The sequence below is a fragment of the Paracoccidioides brasiliensis genome, assembly GCF_000150735.1.
Source record: "Paracoccidioides brasiliensis Pb18 unplaced genomic scaffold supercont2.13, whole genome shotgun sequence".
NCBI classification, from domain to species: domain Eukaryota; kingdom Fungi; phylum Ascomycota; class Eurotiomycetes; order Onygenales; family Ajellomycetaceae; genus Paracoccidioides; species Paracoccidioides brasiliensis.
The window spans coordinates 271297-294822 of NW_011371370.1; the positions used below are offsets into that span (position 1 = coordinate 271297).

The 23526-nt window shown below is 49.5% G+C and overlaps 4 protein-coding genes across 4 annotated transcripts; 2 read left to right on the top strand and 2 right to left on the bottom strand.

Moving 5' to 3' along the window:
• Positions 1-377: 377 nt before the first annotated feature.
• On the bottom strand, positions 378-3090 carry PADG_07907 (uncharacterized protein; the record flags this gene model as incomplete). The annotated part of the gene is made up of 3 exons (XM_010764930.1): positions 378-2012; positions 2117-2239; positions 2992-3090. The coding sequence occupies 3 exons, from the start codon at positions 3088-3090 to the stop codon at positions 378-380; spliced, it is 1857 nt and encodes a 618-aa protein (XP_010763232.1).
• Positions 3091-3757: 667 nt separating this feature from the next.
• Positions 3758-6172, top strand: PADG_07908 (uncharacterized protein; the record flags this gene model as incomplete). Its single annotated transcript, XM_010764931.1, has 8 exons — positions 3758-4000; positions 4058-4363; positions 4450-4641; positions 4749-4957; positions 5038-5186; positions 5253-5384; positions 5444-5836; positions 5898-6172. The coding sequence occupies 8 exons, from the start codon at positions 3758-3760 to the stop codon at positions 6170-6172; spliced, it is 1899 nt and encodes a 632-aa protein (XP_010763233.1).
• Positions 6173-9485: 3313 nt separating this feature from the next.
• Positions 9486-10900, top strand: PADG_07910 (uncharacterized protein; the record flags this gene model as incomplete). Its single annotated transcript, XM_010765030.1, has 4 exons — positions 9486-9791; positions 9857-10393; positions 10464-10569; positions 10662-10900. The coding sequence occupies 4 exons, from the start codon at positions 9486-9488 to the stop codon at positions 10898-10900; spliced, it is 1188 nt and encodes a 395-aa protein (XP_010763332.1).
• A 3265-nt stretch (positions 10901-14165) lies between these two features.
• Positions 14166-19716, bottom strand: PADG_07911 (uncharacterized protein; the record flags this gene model as incomplete). The annotated part of the gene is made up of 4 exons (XM_010764932.1): positions 14166-14263; positions 14344-15635; positions 15701-19336; positions 19418-19716. The coding sequence occupies 4 exons, from the start codon at positions 19714-19716 to the stop codon at positions 14166-14168; spliced, it is 5325 nt and encodes a 1774-aa protein (XP_010763234.1).
• Between the last annotated feature and the right edge of the window lie 3810 nt (positions 19717-23526).

The following is a 23526-nucleotide window of genomic DNA, read 5'->3' on the forward strand; positions in this document are numbered from 1 at the left end:
TTTATTTCTCATGGAAATGATGATATTGCTTATTTGGATTTGGAATGAACATGTATATATATGCACTGATAAACTGCCATTTAGGGCTGGATGGTGGATCAGGCGGTTTGACATATGAGCACGGCTCATTGGAATATCGGCTGTTTCAAGCCGTATGAGTAATAGGACCGACAGCCACTAGTGTATAAGTTCCACCATCGATCGATCTCTGGACATGTAAGTACATTATCCGTGCATGGAGAGAAAAAACAACATATATTCATTCTGTCGTCTAATCAACGTTTTTAAAGTAAAACCTAAAAACAAAACGCCGTAGCCGTAGGTTACCCCCCCCCCCCCCAACCCCAACGGGCATATCCACTCCCACCCTACACCTCTCATTTACTCTTATCAGGGACATATTTACCCTCCTTCCCCTCCAACTGCGCCTCCAACACCGCCCCCTTCCCACACTTCACGCTCTCAACGGCCTTGGGCAGCAACTCCGCCAACTCCCCCACCGACCCGGCGCATCCAGCCCACAACTCGCCGCCAGCCGCCGCCTTCGCAATCCCCGCATAATCCGGCGTCGGCACAAACGAGATATTCAGCTCCTCGTTCGTCGCGCGCGACGCATCCCCATCCGGATGCACAAGCAACATGCTCCGCCGCGGCGCATTCCAGCCCTTATTATTCAACACGATGGTGAGCACGGGGATGTTGTAGCGGCGCGCAATCCAGTACACGGAACCCGGCACGCTGAACAGGTACGTGCCGTCGCCGACGATTTGGCAGACGAACTTGCCCTTTCCGGCTCCGCCGTGCTGGTCGTCGGAGGCTAGCTTGATGCCCAGCGCGGCGCCGCCGGACCAGCCGAGACCGCCGCCGCCGCAGTTTATCCAGGAGTTGGGAAGGGTGGGCTGGATGTGCTCTGCGACGAAGCCGGTGAGGGTGACGGCTTCGATGCACCAGATCGTGTCTGCGGGGCAGGCGGAGCGGATTTGGGAGATCAGGTACGCAGCGTTCAAGGTGGCGCTTGGCCCGCCGGTCGGTGTGGCGGCTTGGGTAGCGAGGAATTGGAGATGGGCCTTGTGGGCGTCTGCAATGGCGGTACGGCGGGAGGCGTATTCTTGGCTTTTAAGGGTCTGGGCGAGGGAGGTGTTGTTGGAGATGTACTGGTTGAGCTGGCGCAGGGAAGTGGAGGAATCAGCACGATAGGTGGCCAGGGCTGGGAGGTAGAAGACCGGCATTTGCTGCTTCAGGGGATCGACATCGACGTGGAAAATCATGGCGGAGTCAGAGGGCCTGCAGAGGGTGGGGATCCAGGGGACGTCGCAATCGATGACGAGAATGACGTCTGCGGTTTTGATCTTGTCGTGGACTCCGTAGCGAAGCCCCAGGTATGCCGGGTGGCTGGCTGGGAAACACATGTCGCTTCCGCCGCAGTCGATGACTTGGAGGCCATGGACCGTGTCCGCGAGGGTGACGAGCTCTGTCACCGCGGATGCATTTCGTCCGCTGTAGCCTGTAATTACCAGCGGTTGTTTGGCAGACACCAGGGCCTCCGCGATTTGCCTGACGCCATCCTGAGGCAATGCTGTGGGCTCAACGGCTCTCCACGTGTTTTGGTTGACAGTGTAGGGCTGAATTTCTTCCTCCAGGACCTCTCTGGCGCCCACTAGATATACAGGGCCCTGGGGATGACTTGTGGCAAACTGCAGCGCTCTGTTGACGATCTGCTTAACGTTCCTTCCCGTCTTGAACTCTCCGGAATATCGGCAGTACTGAGAGACGATTTGCTTCTGGTCGGGGACATCCTGGATCCAATGGATGTATTCCGTACGGGAACCCCGCATTTCGCCCTCCAGGGTAAAGGGGGACAGGCCCGCAAAGATCAACACCGGGGCCCGACCACACGAGGCGTTATGAACGGCAGCGCCCAAGCCCTGAGTGCCGACATCGACATGCACGATGACACACTGCGGCCTACCGGTAAGCCGAGCGTATCCGTCGGCCATGGACAGAGCGACCATCTACAGCACGGGCAGCGCGGGGTTAGCAGGCAGGCAAGCAGGCAAGTAGGCAAGCAGGCAGGGAGTCCGTCTCGCGGTGCGGTGGGGTGCGGCAAACGACGTACCTCATTGGGACAGGTGATGATGGTGGGGAACGCGCCCCGTTTCTCTCTCTGGCCTTTGACAATCGCTTCTAGGATGGAAGGGTGGTCCGACCCCAGGTTGACAAAGACATGGCTGACCCCGGCCTGCCGAGAGACACCCAACGTCAATCAATCAATATTAAAACTAATATTAAAAACTTTGGCTGGACAAGGAGCTCGTTGTAAGGGTGCGGGGATGCAACAACCAACCTCCCAGAGCGCCTCGAAGAAAGCAAATGACGCCGTGTAGACCCTATGTGTTTACAGAACACCGCATGTTAGCAATCTGTGCGGCTGCAGGACACGGAAGAGCAGACTTGATTCGCCGGTTGGGGTTCCACACATTTTCTGTACGCGCCGTGCACCGTGCAATCTAGCAATCCAGTTGTTTGACTCCGCTCTATATATGTATATATATATATATATAACCCAGGAGACGGGGATGACGAGTCGAATAAACGATTGGTATTTTCCGGTTCCTAGTCTTTTTTTTTTTTTTTTTTTTTGGTTGGGGGGGGGGTTGGGTTCAAGCCTGGAGCGGACTCGAGAGATCAAATACGAGCGAGTTGACATCGACTTTGGGATATACGGGGGTGTTGAAGATGCCGAAACCGAGGGGTGAGTGGCTGAGTCAGCCGATTGGTGTTGCCCCGAGCCAAATCTTGTCCAAGTGTGAGTGAGACTCATCGATAACACTGTGATTAAGTTAAAGCAGGTTGATTAAAAAAATAAAAAAATAAAATAATAAAAAAATAAAATAATAAAAAAATAAAAATAAAAATAAAATAAAATAAAATAAAATAAAATAAAAAGGCGCAATGAAGCACAGCTGTTATGGGCATGCAAAATTAAAGAACAGGAAGAATGCGTCCCGCTGCTGCTGAATTGTCAGATCCTCTGCCTCTGGATTGGAGTATACGGAGTTTGATCTTGTCGTTGGTAATTTGAATGCCCATGACGTCAGTACTAACTAGCTGACTGACTGACTGACTGACTGACTGAAATGGACTCTCTCTCTCATTCGTGTTCTGCATCTATAACTAACTAGTTACCACTTGGGATAATTACGCACTTTTGCCCGGGTTGTTTTCCATTTGGGACTGCGAGATGTGACTGAAGAATGGATGGACAGTTTCACTGGAGGACCGCTCTGTCTACTTTCCTGACCAACTTCAATGACGAGACCGCACAGGAATAATCAACCCCCAGTTTCCAAGTTCTTCATCCAGTAGAAATACGGAACAGGAACCAACAATATGCACCTGGCGCAGTCCCCGTCGCCCTCGCCCTCGCCCTCGGGGGTTGCGTGCGTGATACGCCGTCCTCCTCTCGCCTTCCGGCCCTCGCCGTCTCTTCGGCACCTTCCACCCCCTACCCCACCCCGGGGCAGTTCCTCCAATATGACATCTCGTTGGTTTTCTTTTTGCCCTCCAGCTCACTCACTCACTCACTCTCTCTCTCTCTCTCTCTCTCTCTCTCTCGGGTCTCTCCCAGACTGTGCCCGTTTAAAGCTTGCATCAGCAGCAGCAGCAGCAGCGGGGTTTGCCGCGTGCCTGTGCGTTCTTCGCCGTTCTCATTTTTCTCGCTCGCCCTGTCAGTCGACACGTGTCCCTCAGCAGCGACATGTTTCCCGAGTGGATATATGAGCTCTGCCGTGAGGGCTCGACCGTGACATTGGAAGTGGCCAATGACCCTGACAGCGCGGCTCGTGACATCATTGACAGGTTGTTCAGGCCCCCCCAGAACAGTCTCTGTGGCGGATGTGATGGCGGCCACCAGCGGAAGCGAAATAAACATCTGGACTTGCAGCAGGCGTATCTGTGTGGGAGATGGGGTGACCAAAGACCCAGTGACCTCTTCCTTCAGGTAAGAGACTACTATAGGATTACGCCTAATGTACTAATGCGCAGTGTTTTCATCTAGATATTCCATGATGTAGTCTGTACGCTTGACCGCGATCCGATGGCCGGGTTGACCTCACCTGCACTGCTGGGGAGCTCTGGTGTTGTGCCGCTGACCATCATCGCTCCGACCCCCGACATCTGCCGCCATATGGCCAATTGTATCGTTCGGGCAGACAAGGAGGTGTTCCTGGCCACCAACTACTGGATCTTCTCCCGCTGCTCAACCATCATAACAGATGCTTTGCGGGAGATATCCGTTCGTGCTGGGAAACGCGGAACCAGAGTAGTAGTGAAGATCATGTATGATCGCGCACAGCTGAAACAAGTCTGTCAGCACGCACCGCCGCTGTTGTTGAAGTCCGGTGTGAGAAATCCTTTGTTTGCGTGCAACCAGCTAACCAGCTACAACAGATTTTTAAAAATCGTCTGTTTGTCTATCCAAAAGTAGCGACAGATATCCATGTGCAACTGCCTCCGCCGGAGCACATCCCCAATCTTGACCTGGAAGTCATGAACTACCACGGCCCAGTGCTTGGCACATTTCACTCGAAATTCATGATTGTCGATAGGAGATTGGCTCTGCTTCAAAGCAACAACATACAGGTTAGCACGACTGCCCGTCACTGCCCGTGGATCTTCCATGATTGAACTTGGAAGTTGGAAATCTTTGCTGGTTGTTACAGCTGCGGTCTCTGACCCCTGCTCTTTAGGACAACGATAATCTGGAGATGCTGGTGCGATTGGAAGGCCCCATCGTCGATTCTCTCTACGACATGGCGATCATCTTGTGGAATGCTAAGATGAGACCCATGCTTCCGATGATCAATTCGCCGGCGGCATCGGATCAACCGCCAAGCTTTGCCGACCATATCTCTCGGACAGGCCCTGAGAGAGTTCCCGGCACCATGCCAACAGAGAGGTGAAGTCACTTGATGCCATCCAAGATGTGGTTGGGAACTAGTCTTAATTTTTTTTTTTTTTTTTTTTTTCCCGAAGCAGCCAAGCACGAACAATGGAGAGCACCGATAACCCCGCCCGAGACTGTGAAGAGTATCTCCCTGATATCGCGGCAGAAGCTGCAGGCATCCAAGCTCGCCTTAGGCGTCGGGGTTTTGAACACAAAGTGGAAGCTATCGCACGCCCCTTGAGTTTGTACAGCCGCATTTCTGGTGTGTGTCGAAGATTTGTTCGTTCGCCTTGCTGACCATACGTAGATATTATCAAGCGTCCCGATGGAATAGGCGATGCCCCTGAATGGCCCGAGGAGGATGATATGATACCTTACATCTTACATTCGCCGCATAAGCCATTTCCGATGGCGTTGGTATGTCGAGAGCCATGGCCTGGTAGGTCTTACAAATATTGAAAATAGAGTCTGTGCTGCGCGTAGCTGATAAGCCATCAGCTCTGAATCGCTCTAGTGTCTACACACCTCAGAACGTTGCCTTTCTTTCAGCTATCCGCAACGCTCAGAGGACCATTTTCATTCAAACACCGAATCTGAATGCGGAATACTTGCTCGATCCCATCCTCGATGCTGTTCGCCGTGGAGTCGTGGTGACCTGTTATCTCTCTCTTGGATATAGTGATGCAGGACAACTACTTCCCTTTCAAAATGGCACCAACGAAATGATATCAAACCGACTCTACAACTCTCTCCGCTCAGAAGCAGAAAAGTCACGGCTTCGGATATACAACTATGTAGCGAAGGACCAGACGCGACCCATCAACAACAAATTCAAACAGCGAAGCTGTCATATAAAGCTGATGATCATTGACGAGCACATTGCAATTCAAGGTGGGAACCACGGGGATCTGAAGTTAACATTAAACTGTCGTTTTGTTAACAGCCATTATAGGAAGTGGGAATCTCGATACTCAATCCTTCTTCCATTCGCAGGAGGCCAATGTTCTTCTTGACTCCACCGATGTATGCCAGACCTGGCTCGAGGGCCTCCGCAGAAACCAGAACACGGCTACATACGGGGCGGTTAATCCACAAGATGGATGCTGGCACGATCCGGTGACAGGCGAAATGGCAGAAGGCTCGATCGGAGTTGATCCTGGCAGGTTTAGTTGGATGAAGGGGATTGTTGGGGTGATCCAAAGAGTTCAGGGAGCCGGAGGGTTTTGAAGGGATGTGAAGCAGTGATTTGTTAAGGAGACGAGGAATCAGCCCTCTGAACCCGGTTTGCTTATCTGTTACCTTATACCTGTATACCTTTTCGCTCTCCTCTTTTGGCGTTTGGAGGACCTGGAAGCGAACCGGCGCTGCTACAGATCCCTGCTGATTATATGATATGACTTCTACGGTATGTGGGATTGTGCAAGGAGATTAACTAATTATCCGGGGGGGGGGTTTGACAGGTTTTAACTTTTAGATGACCAGTGAAAATGAGTTTACTTTTATTAAAGCGCAGGTCCAGTAGAAAAGCATAAATGTCTCCAGAAGTGGGAAGCCATTTTCCCCGTTTCGTGTTGGTGAGAAAGGGGGGGGGGGGGGGGGGGGGGGAGCGAATGAGAAGAGGAAGATTTCAGGCGGGGATATCGCGCGAAGCAACCAATCCAGGACGAGATCCATCGGGCCCTCAACAGGAGAAGCCTATAGATTTCGACAAGACGTTTTCAAGCCATCAGTCACGGCGGGATCGGGAGTTGCGTGTCTATCAGGATTTCCATTCCTTTCATTGTTCTGTTCTAGCTGCTGTTTTTGAACTTGGTCCGACTGAGGTTAAAAGGGGTAAGCAATGGCAGATCAGATTAGGTGTATCGAGTTATATCAGAATGGATGATATTGAGTTGTGCTGAAGAAGGGACAGTCCTAGTCTGAGATATCAATTGGGCAATGAATACCTTGAGTAGCTGGCTATCCAACTGCCAGACGGGCAGTTCTGAAGAGACGAAACAAGCCTTGGAAAAACAGTGACCAGCTATCCCGTAACTACCCCCTGATGCCCTTCAGTTAGGAGTAGTAACATAACGTAACTGCTGGAATCTCAGCAGGAGAGAAAAGGGTTCCACGGGGGTTATTATTTTTAGCCCGTGAGCTTTCTCATGGGCCATCCCTGAGAATCTGACTTGTTTTTCGTTTCCTTGATGAAAATAGGATTGCCCTTTTGCTCCAGAGGGACAGAGGGACGGTTGTGTCCGCTACCTAAATCTATAGGAAACGGTTCTTTTCTTCACAAAACGTAAGATATTATTAGCGGTCGGAATAGATGTATGCACGCCTTGCAGTGGACTGGCATGCTCTGCAGGCGCATCATTCCAAGGCCAGCCCTGATATCTTCTGCATCTATATAAAACACTCTTCGGAAGGGGTCATATTTATTTATTAACCGGCCTCGATCGGAGAAACTGTAAACGCGGCTCCCGACGCAACCTTCCTTGGATGCAATCCAGCTTGGATTTGGAATCCCGCTTCTCATCAACTACTGAGCGCTGTGCTGAGGTTGCAGAAGCGGAAAACAAAACCAAAAAAAAAAAAAAGTCAAATCTGGCATCGGCATCGGCATCGGCATCGGAATCGGCATCATGTGCTGGGTCGAGATGTGGTTTTTGTCGCAATTCGCATTCCTGCAGTTGGAGTTGCAGTGAAGATTATTATTATTGTTATTGACTGATGCGTCGGCTGAGCATGCGACGACGTTGGTCACAGCCCGCAGGATCACGTTTTGCCTGCGGCCATTGGTTGGTTGATAACCCTCGAGCACCATCCTAGCTCGAGCTAATCGCGATCAGAGGCGGGCCGGGGGGGGGGGTCTTTTCCTCGGCGCGGGACATGTGTGGGTCGATCACTGACTGAGCTTAGCACCAGCACGTCGTCCGCTGCCCAACGACAGGCGGGTGACATACATGGTCTCTCAAGGACTGTTTTGAGTGTCTGATGGCACACGCTCAGTGTGCTCTGTGGGTGGCTCTTTTTGTCGGGTGGAATGTCGCGTGTTGTGTTTTCAGTTCAAGGGAAACTCTTCTCTACGCCGGAAAGAAAGAAGTGCCAGGAACGAGAGACATGTAACTACGGGGGCCTAGCTGGGGGGCCCAACAACAACGATGAAGAAAAAAAAAGGAGGGGGAGGAGGGTGGCTGCTATTAACATGCAAATGCGGGATACATTCTATACATTCTATATACATTTATACATTCTCCTTTCTCTCGACATCTTAAAAGATCCCTAGACTCTTCTTATCATACAGGCCCGTCTCTCATCGCCAGAAAACCCTCAGCAGATGGTTCGCAATGTATTATTATCTCCCGCACCGCTTCTTCTCATGGCGTGTTTCCAGGAACCAGTTACCCGGCGAAGCCTGCAGTTGGTTAGTGCACGCGTTCCATGCAGGAGACCTCATCGGCCAGTTAGTTATGCAAAGCTGTCGGCCAATCAATGGACTTGTCATTTTCCTGTTGGTAGACGTTAGCTATACCCACTGCAACTCCAGGAAATGTGTGTGTGTGTGTGTGTGTGGGGGGGGGGGGGGGGGGGTTGCTCCTCCAGTCCGTGATTTCTTGCATGTTCGAGAACAGGGATCTACAACAGAGGATCGTTAAACGCCGCAGGGCAGGGGGTCGTGAGCTTATTATTTGCCAACTCCCAGGGAGCTTTTTTAGTTATATCTTAGGGTTGCAATTGAGTTCCTTTTTTGGTGTTCAGTGTCGGACCCGGGCAACAGCTCCTGGATCTGCTGCATATCACTGCGGAAGCATGTGCCTGCCAGCGACGGGGTCCCTGGGTCAAGGTAAATTCGGGTTTTGAAAGGCAATATTATTTGTTGTTCCAAGGGTCACTTCAACTGGTGGGTGATTTGGGATCTTTCGCGTCAGCTCCATGTTTTGTTTGTCTCCTGTCAAATGACAGAATCAGGCGCGTTTCGGACATCGGCCTTGGTTGGCTCGACTTCCTCAAGGGGTTCGGTGATGATATCAGGCAAACCGAATCCCGTTTACCCATACTCCGAACTCCCCTCCCCTCCCCCAAAAAAAAAAAAAAAAAAAAGAAGAAGAAAAAAGAAAGAAAAAAAAAACCTAGATTGTGTCAGGTCACATCTCCGTTGACGTGGGTGGGGGGGGGGTGTGCCACTTGACTCCCAAGATGTAGTTACCGGAGAGTCCGGGGAGAGTCGCATGTCAGCCCGGACCCCTGCTCTTCGCTTTAGCGATGCCACCGGGTGACAATGCTCGTTCAGCTTCCCTCGTTCTAAATCCCGGGCGGCGCGGGACTGGGTCCGTGAAGCGGTCGCCCCAGCTGCCTCCTTGATGTGTTGCTGGCGCAGGCGGCGTGAGCGGGCGTCAGCCCGGTCCCCCAGGCGGGGCAGAATAATCATATAAGAGCCGGTCGTCTACCCTCAAGCCCAAATCAGAAGAACTGTCCGACAGCAAATCCGAGCTCTCTCATACCTTCTCTCGTCTTTTACGCGACGCCCTCCAGCTCTCGGCACCTCTTCCCCACCATGCTGTTCTTCGACTACGGTCTCGCGTTCGTCCTGGCGGCGCTCTCTGTCGTTGATGCGGCACCGGTCAACAAGGCCCCTGTTGGTATCCAGGTTGTTCCCAATGGATACATCGTCGTGATGAAAGCCAGAACCTCTCCCGAGAGATTCGAGCGCCACCGGAAATGGGTCGGTAACATGCGGAAGAATCGCAAGGGCATCAAAGCCCCCAAGGCCCTCAGATCGTTCCAGTTCAACAGCGGCTGGAAGGGATACTCTGGTGTTTTCGACAGCGAAACCCTCATCCAGATTGCCAATGATGAAGACGTGTGTCCTCCCCTCTCGTCCGCTCTCTCCCCTTCAAACTCTGACTTGGACAATATGTTTTCCAGGTCGACTACATCGAAGAGGATGGCATTGTGACCGCCAATGCTCTCATTACTCAGACCGGCGCCCCCTGGGGATTGGCTCGCGTTTCCTCGCGCACCCCCGGCGCCAAAAACTACGTTTATGACTCGACCGCTGGTCAAGGGGTCACCGCCTACATTATCGACACTGGGATCGAAACGAGCCACCGGGACTTTGGCGGTCGCGCGAAATGGGGAACCAACACCGTCGACTCGCAGAACACCGACTGCCACGGCCACGGCACTCACGTTGCGGGAACCGTTGCTGGCACCACCTACGGTGTTGCCAAAAAGGCCAACCTGATCGCTGTGAAGGTGCTTAACTGCCAGGGCAGCGGATCTAACTCGGTTGTCATCCAGGGAATGCAGTGGGCTCTCAACCATGCCACTCAGAACGGGATCACCAAGAAAGCAGTCGTGAATATGAGCTTGGGCGGTGGCTATTCCCAAGCTACCAACCAGGCTGCGGCCGCAATTGTCAAAGCTGGTATATTCCTTGCCGTGGCTGCTGGTAACGATGCTGTACGTGCCAAAATTATGTATATACCGCCGCGCCGGCTATCCAAAAATTACATACTAACGAAAGTTTTAGGCCGACGCTTCCAAATATTCTCCCGCTTCCGAGGTAACCGCTTGCACTATTGGCGCCTCAAATTCCAGCGACCTCATTGCCAGTTTCTCCAACCGGGGCAAACTAGGTAAGCTCCTCTACAACCTGCCATCGAATAGCAATTTCCCTGTTTCGAGGGGGGGCTAATGAATATATGTGTGTATCTGAAACCGCACACAGTTGATGTCTTTGCTCCGGGCGTCGATATCCAATCTACCTATGTTGGCGGGGGTACCAAATCCATGTCTGGAACCTCGATGGCCTCGCCCCATGCCGCCGGGCTTGGTGCTTATCTCATCGGCCTGGAGGGCATTAGCGGAAACGCTGTTTGCGAGCGCATGAAGGCTCTCTCCAGCGCTGTTGTTCGAGGCGTTCCAAGCGGCACCACCAACAAACTAATATACAATGGCGTCAAATAGGAGGGTTGTCGCAGGCTTTTCTTCCAGCTTTGAAACGATCAGAGGTGAACGTGGAAGCCGTTTTCATATATTTTCCCTGTGCTTCCAGGCCAGCAATTCTTTTTAACTTTTTAATTAATTATTTATTATTTATTTATTTATTTTTCTTCCCATGTACCCAGTCTGTATGCAGCGACGCTGTTTTCTATTCCCCCATCTCCCGATATTTGCTTGATACCCTGAGGCCTGAGCACGGTGCGTTGGAGGTTGATCGGGCTGAGACATGGCTCCCATCGTGTGCCCCCCCACCCCAAAAAGGGGTTTTGCTGTGGGATTGGCTGGGCTACTCAGCAGTCTGCCTGACTAGGATTCAGCCCTCAGCCGCCTCCTTTCGGAAACCCCTTTTTCCTCGTGTCTGCGATGTCTGCGGCCGCTGCTTGTTCTCGTCCTTTTATTCCTAGCATCTGACGCCTCGCGCATATATATACATATATATTATATAAATAGCATGTTTGTATATAGCAACAAGTATGCATTCCATTTCTGTCAGCGACATTTCGTTATTGCATCTCCTGAGTGTTTGCTCCTGAGGGGCCTTGTGACTCCACGCAGATGTGAACATGGACGAGGACATAGCAGGATAGATAACCAACTCCAACATCCATTGTTGCTATTAATGCTCACCACCCCACTGGCCATCCATGCCTGTAACCTCTCCTCTCAGTACAGCATCATCCACCAGCTTTTAAGTCCAGGATGGCAAATACTTTGTCCAACTGGGTTGAACGGGCTCGTCCAGAGCAGCAGATCTGGAATCCTCAGTTGGACAAAGCAGATATTAAAATTTTCCTTGATATCAATTTCTCGGGAGCATTAAGTCCCCACCCACGTCCATGGCGAATTCTACATTCCCATCAAAATAACGATCACCAGAAAGCGTCATGGGGTCCGAGCCAGATTCCCGCACATATCCAGGCGACACCTCTGAGACGTGAAAGATTATGGAGTTTCTGATGAAACGGAAGTCCGGTAAAGAAAATACAGAAGTGCCGTTTACGCTTGCGCAGGTCCACTCAATGTTCTCCAAAGGAGGATTAACCAGCAGATCAAAACTAATGATTGCCAGGGCCAGGAATCTGTTCAAGGTTCTGAATTTGTCAACCAGTCACCAGCCATACATACATAGTCCACTCAACGCCCCGTTCCGTTCCCTTGATTTCGATGATAACATCTGGTAACCTCCCAAGTTCGAGCACAGCTGCCACTACGCAGACAACACACAGCAAGCGTAGGGCAACAACACAGCAAACGATATTGGACCCCCTGGCCAAGTTCAAAACTGGACCCATAAAATCATCAACAGTCGTTCGCTCGAATCGCGCCTGGAACTTCTGTGCCTGTCAACAGGCGACGGCGGGAGGTTGCAGTTTTCGACCTTCGCCTTAGTTAGTCCTTGGCGGGCTCCTCTCATCCTGGCAATAGAACTGCCACAATTGTCACAACGGACTAAAGTCAGGTAGTTAGTTAGTTAGTGAGTTAGGAGGTTCTTGGCTTAGTAACAACATGTCAGATCGAGATTTGAGGTTGCTCGAATCTAATCCAGCTCCGAATGCAAACTCGACGGCCATCCATTGGTTTGCTCAGCGGCGATTATCCTGAGACAGAAGCTCGGGTGACCCCCCCGGCTAACCGTGCTTGACGACATGGATGATTCATGTCGCCAGCCTGCCAGGGCTGAACAAAGTAAAGCAGCAAAGGAATGTCTCTTCCGAGGTGTAGCAGCTCGACGTGGTCCATTATCAAGAGCATGGTGTCTGTTTCTCACCTCCAGACGACGGAGATAGGGAGAGTTTCCAAGCAAAGCCTCCTTGGGAGGAGGACCATCCGGAGAATTTCCAGTTTCATCGTTTCATTCTGCTCCTCGTATATAGATAGCCCTATAATGATTGCCAATATTCAGAATTCTGACTTTTTCACACAAAACAATAGGCCTTCAGATTCACAGATATAACCCAACAACTCTACGGAAGGGCGTATCTTCCAATGTCCGAGATAAATCAAGGTTTCCCTGGCTAGAAGTTGCATGGAATGGGAGAATAGATCCCCAAATATGTTTGTTACTAGTCACGTACTATCCGGTTTCCACGTCCGCATTTAGTCAAGAAGAACAGAAAATGATTCATTCCATTTTCTTTTCCAGCTGCAGGGCGTCAGTTCTATAATAATAAGTCTTTCTTTCCCCCTGGCTCCATTTATTTTAGATCCATGCTGTTTACACCTCAGAGCTGCCTGGGGGTCAAGAATCAATCTCACCCTCATGTTTTAACAAGAGCGTTTTCGTAGAACCCCTCGAGACATAAAATGCCCTGGGTGAATATGTATTATCTATGGATGTTTTTCTCTTCTAAATATATATATATATATATATATATATATGCACATAAGAGGATGGGAATTTAAAACAGTAACAAGTAAGCTGATGAATTGCTTGTTTACTTGCTGAGGGATTCAAAACAGAAAAGGAAAAAGTAAGGGGTGGAAGTGAAATAAAGCCAGAAAAGAGAAGAACATACTCGGTTCAAATCTTCAAAAATCTCTCCTGAGCAGAAGATAAAACTTAACAGTAAAATTCAACCCGTAATGAGAACACATAGCAAGCACGGTGTCGAAAGCAGGCACACACACACACACACAAGGACCCAAGGACCCAATAACCAAGACGTAAATAATCAGAGAGAAGCATGAATGATGCAGAGATTGATTATGTGGATATTAGTTAGTATCTATGTAAGAATAAGCAGGGATAAAAGTATTCATCGCACATCAATGGTAGTAGTCTTTTCCTCCTCCATACCCAGAAACAACAGCCAACGGCAGCAATAGCAGCAACGACAATATGCTGGGCAAGAAAACACACCAAGCCAGACGAGCGCAAAGAATGAAACAAACAAAAAACGGGTGTCACAAAAAAAAAAAAACAATGGAACCAAAACACAAATAAGAGAAAGGAAATGAGAAAGATCAACACAAATGATACCCAGATTACTAAAGCGAAGAGTGAGAACAGAGAGAAGGGGAAACGAAAAAAGGCACAGGAGACGAAGAGAAAATGTACCACCACAGAAAACATCAAAATTTGAACCAAAATTTTGAAAAAAAAAAAAAAAAAAAACAAATTCCGGAATCAAAAGAGCCAAGTCCTTAAATGCTGTCGCTTTTGCAGTTTAGTTTCGCTACCATCAATCCCCCGAAAAGAAATATAGTCCGTTCGCTTCCTTATCATCTTCTACATATTTGCAAGTTCAGTATCAATCTGGCGATCCAAGAATGCCTTCTTTTCACTGGTCAACGTCGTCTGCAATCGCTGCTCAACGAGTGCACGAACTGGAAAAACCACAATCGTTAGCTTAGATTAAACACACACACGCACACACACACACAAAAAGGAGTAAGCAACTACATACCCTGCTTCTTAGTAACAGTATCCAAATCCACCTCAGCCAGGCAATTCTGGACAGCCTCTGTAATAGTGGCCTCATCCGGTCCCGAACCAGGTGCAGATCTGAAATCCACCACAGTGCTTACCGGCCTAGCTCCCATTCCTAATGGGCTGCGCATGGTGTGCCGCTGTGGAAACCCGAGATGGCTCTCGGTTCCCATAGCTCCAAAGCTACTTAGTCGGTTTGCGCTTGCATTGTTATCGTGGTAAGCGCTCAGATTGCCCATGGACAAATGAGCTTGACTGCGGCTACCAAGTGGCTGGTCAGTGTACCGCGTAAAAGATGAAAAGTGGGAGCTTCTATTGCCGGGGGCGTTTCCGCCAAAGGGACTCGCGGAATGTGGGGTCATGAATGGTCCGTGTGGTCCTTGAGTAGGGAAGCCGGTGAGAATGGTCGATGCGGGCCTCACCGAGGAATAGGTTGAGTGCATATCGTCCATCTCCATAGCAGTCTCATCACCATAAACCGGCGGGTAAATCTTTTCGTGTCCAGATGGAGGACCGCCCCGACGGCCTGGAAGGTTGTTGGCCAAAGCATAGTCATCCCAGCGTTGTAGAGGGATGCTTCTGGGGTCGAAAGCTTCATCCTCCACTGCAATCACACGTTTATCTCCCTTCTCACCAAGGACAATACGGGTATTTCCCCAAGTGAAATTGTCTTGATTCCAGAAGGAGTAGAGCGGAAGTATGAAACTGTAAATAGGGAACGCCATGATGTATATTATCATCCATCCAATATGCTGCCACTGGCGTTTGACGATAAAGATAACTGCCTGCAAACCGTACACACCAGCAATGATCGCGATTGAAATAATCGGAAATTGTCCCTTGTTGGTAGCAGCAAGGTAGATGATATAGACCAGGTAGGCGCAGGTTGCGGGAAGGATAATCGTTCCGAAAAGATCAATAAACACAATAAATCTCATGCTGAAGCAGCAGAAACCGCATAGGTCAGGCAGGAACATCAATTCCGCCAGGTTGTGGATTGTCGAGTTGATCCAGCGACGCCTCTGGGATAGCAAAACGGACCATGTTTCTGGAGCTGCAGTGTTGGCATATGCATCTGGAATGAATTTGTAGCTCATGTGTGGGAAATGCTTGGTCATGAGTGTTGTGAGATATCGATCCTCTCCGAGGGACAGGAGATTCTTTTTGTGCAATGTATCGATTTCAATGTCAGAATATTCACTGAGAACCTTGTCCGAAATGATCAACGGACGACCTTTATCAGCAGTGCGGAGGCGATACATGCAGAAGCTACAAAAACAAGTTAGCTAATGGACATCAACCGGCAAGGGGGGAAGGCAAACTATCAATCATACCATCCGGGCAGACAGGTAACACTGCCAAAAAGAGATTCGAAAGCTTTAGACAGGTGGTGGGAAATATAGTACTCGTAGACTTGAATCATAGTCCACCAACTGCGCTCTTCATTCTCTAAGCTAGTTTCACCACAGATACCAGCGATCTTAGCATCATTCGCACAACTCGCCACAAGTCGGTTCAAGGAATCCTCTTTCACACTAGTGTCAGCGTCAACCATGAGAAGATACTCGTAGAGCTCGGGATCAACTCCGATAATGTTATTGATTTGATGGAACATTTCCAACTCGAGAGGCGACATTCCTGAACGATGGTGGACCCGATTCAGGAAGCTAAGAAGCAGGATTTGAGAATCTCGTTTTCCACGATTGCCTGGCTTGGACTTGGTTTGCTCTGACTCCTTACCGACCTTGACGATAACGATGTACGGCACAACATTGCCTTCGTATTCGTAGAGACCGGAGTACACCTTGCCATAATTAAGTTGGTCGCTTCCAGCGCCGACAGATTTGAATGGAAGGGCGGGAGGATCGATCTTTGGATCGACACCCAGGATATCCAGGACGATTTTGGGAGTTGGTCGATCGTTACCTCCTCCGACAATCATGCCGTCACAGATCACGCAAATCAGTTTTCGTTTGTTGTCATACTGGAGAGCCGTAAGAGAGTCAAGGGCTTTCCGAAGTTGATCTTCTCCTTCGGTGTATGCCGGGACCTGGCATATAACGAACTTATCTTGCATGGCAGGTCGTCGTTTCGTACCAAGCTGGAGGGCAGCAAAGAACTTGATGAGGATAACACCAGCCAGCAGACACGTGAACGCAAGGAGGATATAATTGTTAACTAGGCATTTGGGTGTTTTGCGGAAATCAGTCCTACCGACGTAGAACTGGTTTCTCAAACACCAATAGCTGTTCTGGAATTCGACGGTGCCTTCCCATTTGTCAGTGATGTCTTCGCCGGGATTTCTATTGAAGAGTTCGGTAACCTTTGCCGGCAAAAACTTGTATAGGTCAATGTTGTTCATCCGGTTCAAGGTGTAGAAATAGTCGGTGAGGTCAAACACTTCGTTTTCGATTATAGCCCATATTCGTTGATCCTGGTCTGCTTGTTGGCGAATTACAGCCGGATCCCAGACTACATCACCTTTGTAATACTCCCTGATTCTCGGTAAAAACACTCCGCCATACCAGTTGACATCGCGCAGCTTGAGGGTGGTGTCGGTTTGGAAGGTGCCAGAGGTATGGAGAGCATTGGGAAATAGAATTGCGTCCGTTTTATTGTGTTGAATTTGAATATTCTCCGATGCACCTAAACCACGGCATGCCACATTTAGTGGAACGGGAAAGTACACATCAAGATTCTGACCACGGAATGGATCCATTGCACTTCTGGATGTGTCCCTTGCAAAGGTATGAGGTGTTTTCCAAAATTTGCTAATGTCATAAACACTGCCGTGGATACTGACATAGTAGTCATTATCCCCTTGGTGGAAACTGACTTCCTTCTCAGTCCAGACTCTATCTTTATTGGGACAGAGCAAATTTCCAAAGCCGACAATCCAAAAAACAACTAGACCATTTAGAAGAAGAATCAAGGTCATCAGAGTTACTTTTTCTCTCCAGGCCATTCGGACATCTGGCCGTTTCATCCGACCCAGGTAACGAAGGACAAATGAAGGAATCCAAAAAGTCATGGCCCACGCAAAGCCTGCCCAAACACGCCGGCCGAATGGGATTTTCTTTTTCTCGATATTTTTATGCTCACCAAATTCAGGATCCATGTTCCCCATGAATCTACCAAGTTCTTGATCGTAATATTGGGTGTCGTGTTTTCTGTCGTCTCCCTTAACACCCAGCCCATAGTCGCCAGGCGAGTTTTGGCTAGGGGGGCCCAGTGTAGGTGCAATAGAACGAGTTTCCCCTCCCCCAAAAGCACCTCGAGACATCGCTGCAACGCTTTGTCCATTCATGAGGTTTTCACGACTGTCTTTAACAATTAACTCTGGTTGAAAGAAGCCGCTAGGGGGCGGAGGAGTGGCAGAATATCCGCTTTCAAAAGGAGTCATCACAGGGTTAAAAGGGTCGGTCAGTATTTCCTGTGGCTTCAAATCTAGCATTGTTTCAGCCTCCCACCAGGCACTCTCTCTCATCCAGACCCTCTCATTGCCGACGACAACATCACCATTGCTCCACCCTCTTTCAAGGATCCAGCTTTCCACACCATCTTTCCCTTCTTGACACCCAAGCCGGGAATACCGTGTGACGAACTCTTCCAGGTCAAAGTCTGCTGTGAAATCAAGGTGTTTGTTTCGGCGGTTAGCCCATTCGGGTAGCCTCCAGGAGCGGAGTTGACGGGAAACAGTTCCAGCAGACCACGCCGAGGTAACAGATGGTAAGGAGGCGACGGTCGCAGGAGAGTCATCAGTGGGGTGGATTGTAAGATGATACCACACTCTGCTGCTTTTTAGGGTTTCGTTGAGGTCGAAACGGCCTCTTTTGCCGAGACTGATGCCTTCGTTTTCAACCGCATATAAAATCTGTCGAAGGAAAACACCTGATTCGAGTTCCAAAGCAACTTTCTCTAAAACGCCTTCTTTCTTATCTTGTTCGTGTTCTCGTTCCCGGCTAGCGGCGCTTCCAGCGACGCCCATGTCGGCCTCAACTTCAGCTACTGCGCTATTCATCTCTTTAATCACCGAATGTCCCGGTGCGATAACTTCGATTCCATCCTCCTTCATTTCAGCATTAATGCCGAGGGAATCGTCAAAAACACCCCTGAGGGCGACGGCCTTTCCCAAAGCAGCATCCGGAACCTCGACGACTGTGATGCTAACGGTGTCACTCGTCTCACCCTCGAACTGTCCGCCACGTCCACCATCACTGGATCCGCTGTCTTCAGTATTTTGAAGCTCCGCAGAGATGGCTTCATTAGCCTTGGATATAACCCAATCAACCAATGCTTCGTAGATCCCAGCGATCAAAACGGCACGATCATCGGTAGAGCACTTGTGTAAAAGCACTTCCGGATCAACGTTCAGAAGTCCTCCGACATCTTCACAAATCTCCTCAAGTTCCTCCTGGTCGACAAGAAGCCCTAGAGAATTGCCAAGTTTTAGCAGAGCGGCCAGGACGGAGATCAGACTTCTATGTGCAACGCCCTTGATGCCAATAGCCTTAAGGGAAGCTCTGAAATCCTCAGCAGAAGCCGCATCGTCAGCCGTTGGTAGATATGCTGGTGGATTAAAAGTGTTAGATTTGCTCAAGAGGGCGTATGCCGATGTGTCCTTGAGACTGAGAAACTCTCTCTCAGCTGGTGTGGAAGCGGACGTAAGGAGGTAGTAGAAGACATCGAAAGCACGGTAGCCAGCCTCAGCAGGGATATTAAGGAGACCACGAGTGACATCAAGGCCAGCCGTGGATAAAGCCAACGATACTGCAGTTACATTGCCCGTGAGGGTCAGAGTATAAGATACAGCGAGCGCAGAAAATCGAAAATGGGACGGGTTATCAGGGGTAACCTGAGAAACGAATGGTTTAATAACAGAGAGCGCAGTGTATGTTATCGAAGGAGTAGACAACGGTAGAGATCCCAGGAATGGAGCAAGTAGAGACGGTGTAGATTGGTGAGATGAACTGGGAAAAAAATTCAATACTCAGCATGAATTCATGGAGAGGAAATGCATCCATTTTGCAAAGAGAGGGGGGGAGTCAAACCATAGCACAATGCACCCATCTTCCGCTCTTCTTCGTGCATGTTCCCACGCTCGTCTTGCGAGGTCTGCATCGACAGTTCCTCCCACTTCGCCATTAGGTCCAGGACTTGCAGCAGTAAGCCATGTGTTCACTGTTATGCTCGTGCCCGAGTCGAGTTGATATGGCTGTCCGGATGTGTAGATGGTATGAAGAGCGTTGAGCAGCGTGGTTGTGGACACCTGCGTAGCCCGTTGTCCCGCTGGACGAGGAACAGGGACAGCAGCAGACGTCGCTGAGTACAAAGAGTACCGGTTCGCCATGATAGCTTCGCGAATTCGTATCTTATACGGCACGAAGATATGGCGGATTACCAAAGGAGGCCCTTGCGAACGGCGCGAACAGGTGAGAATAGGGATACTTTATCCGGCCCCATCCAACACTTGGTTCCGGTATACCTTTAGCCCTGGCGAGGGGAAAAAAGGGGGGGAGGAGGGCCGTTTCCCTAGCAAAGACAAAGGCAACCCGACTTGCGTGAGAGATCCGGTACCCCGTTTTACAATCTCGTCGCCCGGTGTGGGTTGTTGGTTGGTTGAACAAATTGAGCTTCACGGAGCGAAACAAGGGTTCGAAGGCGATGGGTGTAAACAATAGCGAGAGACGAAGGACGGTCACGCCCAAACGAATGTGTGATGAGCACCTCCTCGCGAGCACAGCAAGATGAAAAGACCAGTATAGCGAACCACGAAAAAGAGAGACCAAGGAGGAGGTTGGTGGGAGCAAACTGAACTGGAGGGAAGAAAAGTGAAGGTAGGTAAAGCACAACAGCAGGATACATCAAGTGCTGTGTGTATGGTACTGTACGGTACGCGTCCAGAGACAGGGCGGTTTTGTAAACAACGGCTTAGTACCGGCCAAACAAAACATACTTCTAGTTACAGAGTGTAAACCAAAGTAAATTAAATATAGTTACAACGCACCCATGGATACTTCCACCACATGCTCTGGAGAACTTGGGATCAACATCAAATGATTCTGTTGGGGACTCAAGTGAATCTGTGGGAACAAAACGTGGTTTACCAGGCTGGGCTGTAACCGGGACGAATGTGCGTTTAAAACCCCCGCATCCCGCGAATGGGCTTGTTCCTGTGTCAGACTCTCTCTCTCTTCATCGCAGTTTGGCTGAATCTTATTCCCACGACTCCCGTAATAAACCAATGACGCTTGGACGGGCGAAAACATCACATACACAACCCCCAAGGCCCGGGTGTTGTCTTTATTGGAATGGATCAAACCCACAGCCAATCAGCACCCCTGATTTGCGGAATAGCGCTCCAGTTCTTGTTGGCCGTCCCAAGACAAGCCGGCGATGGAAGACCGGGGGTCTCTAGCAATTGGTTCAAGGTCGCCATCTCTCTGGCCTGAAATCCAGTACGGTAGTTACAGCTACAGGAAGGGGGGGAATCTTTTGTTCTGATAACTGCCGAACCAACAACATGGCACCAAGGAATTATTATTATTATTATTATTATTATTATTATTATTATTATTATTATTATCGTCGGTTGTGGGGCCACGGTCTGTAATCGGTATTTAAACATCCAGCATGTAATTAATGTATTATGGTACCATACAGAGGGTACGGAGGAAGAAGAGTTCCGGATTACGCAGACCATACAGTTTCCGTACAATTTTCCCTCCATTTTCTGGCGGCGAATAAGTTACGGCTTCCCCCTGCTTCTGGAAAGAGAAGCAGACGAAGATCTCGCAATCCTAATCCATGGTAAATATATATATAATATAGTTAAGCACAGGATGCCGCCCCCTCCATTTGAGCTCCTGGTATTCCCCCGATGTTGTTTTTAGCTTCTCAACAAACCCTGCTGTTTGAGCAATCAGTGGTTGTCAGTTATCCCGGCAGCGGACGATACCGCGATCACCACCCGTTATTGATCTGTGTTTATTATTATTATTATTATCATCATCATCATTATTGTCAACTGTCTCCCGCACGCCCATACCGGGTTGAAATATGGAGCATTCAAGATGAGCCTGAAGATCTGACACTGACACTGGACGGACGGACGTACTCTGAAAACGTCCCCGAGAGACTCTTCCTTGGGCGTCAGGTTGTTAGTAACACAGTTCTGATGCTTAAAGTATGTCTGCCGTCATGAATAGAGTTCAGGTCCTGTCTGTAAAACTCCACCACTCACATCAAGCAGATCAATGGCTGTCTCTGAAACAGGGCAGTCGCTCCACCGCCAACTAATAATTTATCACCGTTCTACCAACTGTCCCATCTCTCGACGTTGGTAAGACACACGAAGCGCTCTGCCGGGTATGTAAACGTATGTAAATGTATGTAAAATATGTAAATGTATGTATGTATGGTAAAATGAGACAGCGTCTGCTCTCATCATCCACATCTCCAATACAGGTTCCTTTCGTCGTTTTGCCAGCTTCGAAGCCTTTTTCGGGCTGTGAGAGCACCGAAAGAACCCGTGGGCCCCTGGACCCTCCCCTCTCATGGTCCCGGAAAATGCTATTATTACTAGGAATCAGACTGGGCGGTGTTCGGGGGAACATGTGGTAAAAAAAGTCTCAGCTAGAGACCCCACCATGGAATGGTGTGTTGGCGAAGTGGCAAGGGGAGTCGTAGTTAATCGGCTGCGCCATGACACAAACCCCCCCTCCATTGGGCCAGCATCATCATCATCATTCATCATACTCCCAGTAACCACTGGTACACATGCTTTAAAAAACAGTCTGTATGTTGTGTATGCTGTGTTTCAAGAGCTTGCAACAATGATCAGCAATAATACCTCCATACCTCCCCCCCCAACAGCGGTGGCCCAAAAGAATGAAAAAAGAACTTCAATGGAAAATAGATCCCAGTATGTTGCAGATAATTGCCCCTGTAGGTACTCACCCCACCCCCCCGGGACCTGGAATTGCTTCTTTACCACCGTCTCCATGTAAGAAGTATCATTTATCGTTGTCACCGAGACGTTACTGGTTTTTCCTGCTGAAGATTGGTGCCGCCCAACAGGCATCCCGGCTAGACGGGCCCAAAAATAGACTGGGGCTGCCACTTGTCTCGGATCACGAACACCCATCCCCATCGTCCTTGGACCTGGCTGTTAGAGGAAAATCTTGCCTTGGCTGGATGACTCCAGGCTGTTCTCTGGCCTGGCGAAGAGGGCTTTCTACTGCGAGTCAGGAACCTACCCTGGTTATCATTAAGGCTGTGGTAGTATATATATATATATTTATATTTATATTTATATATTACTTGATGATTCTTTTTTTCCCCGAGGACCGAAAAGGGCTGTTGACGAAGGGAACCCGATACTGTATGTAACATGACGAGGGTATTGCCTATATACATACATACGTACATACGTACATACATTCATACATACATACATACGATACAGTATAGATTACTCCACAATACGGGGTTGGTTGGTTTACAACTTACCCTTTCGGGCGGTGTCTTGTTTCTGCCCTGTTCCCCTGCCTGGTCTTCCGCGTCCCCAGTCAAAACCACTCACTCACTTAGTTCCTCGATCCGACCTCGTTTCGTTTTGTTCGTTCGTTCTCTCACTTTCTTTACTTTGTTTTGGTATTTTTTTGTTTATTTTTTTTTATTCCTGACTCTCCTCCAGCCTGAGCATACTGGGGCAGCCTCGGTATCACTCGTTTTCTTTTTTATTGAATATTGTCCTGCTTTTTTGGGCTCTTGCCTTCCCTTCTCCTGGAAGCCCCATCCATCCGCTCTGCGTCCGGATCGAAACAGTCCCTCGCTCGGGAGAATTCTCGTTTCTCGGTCTTCGTCGTGCTTCTTCTGTCCATTCTTTACCAAGCTGACAAGAGCATCTTAATCTTTGCTTAATTCATCGAGAAGCCCGTTCATTGAGCTGTGGCCGAGTTTTCCCAGTTGGCGGATCCTCTCGTGTTGTCTTGAACAACTTTCAAATGTCTGGATACGGCTCGGATACCTAAGAGAGAAATTGTGCCTTTTTTTCTAGCCTGGACAGTCGCTCGTATACAGTCGTTATTGCTGCCGGGTTAGACGTCTTTCGTTCCAAGTCCGACGGCCTTCGCGCCTGATATTCGATCTTTTCGCC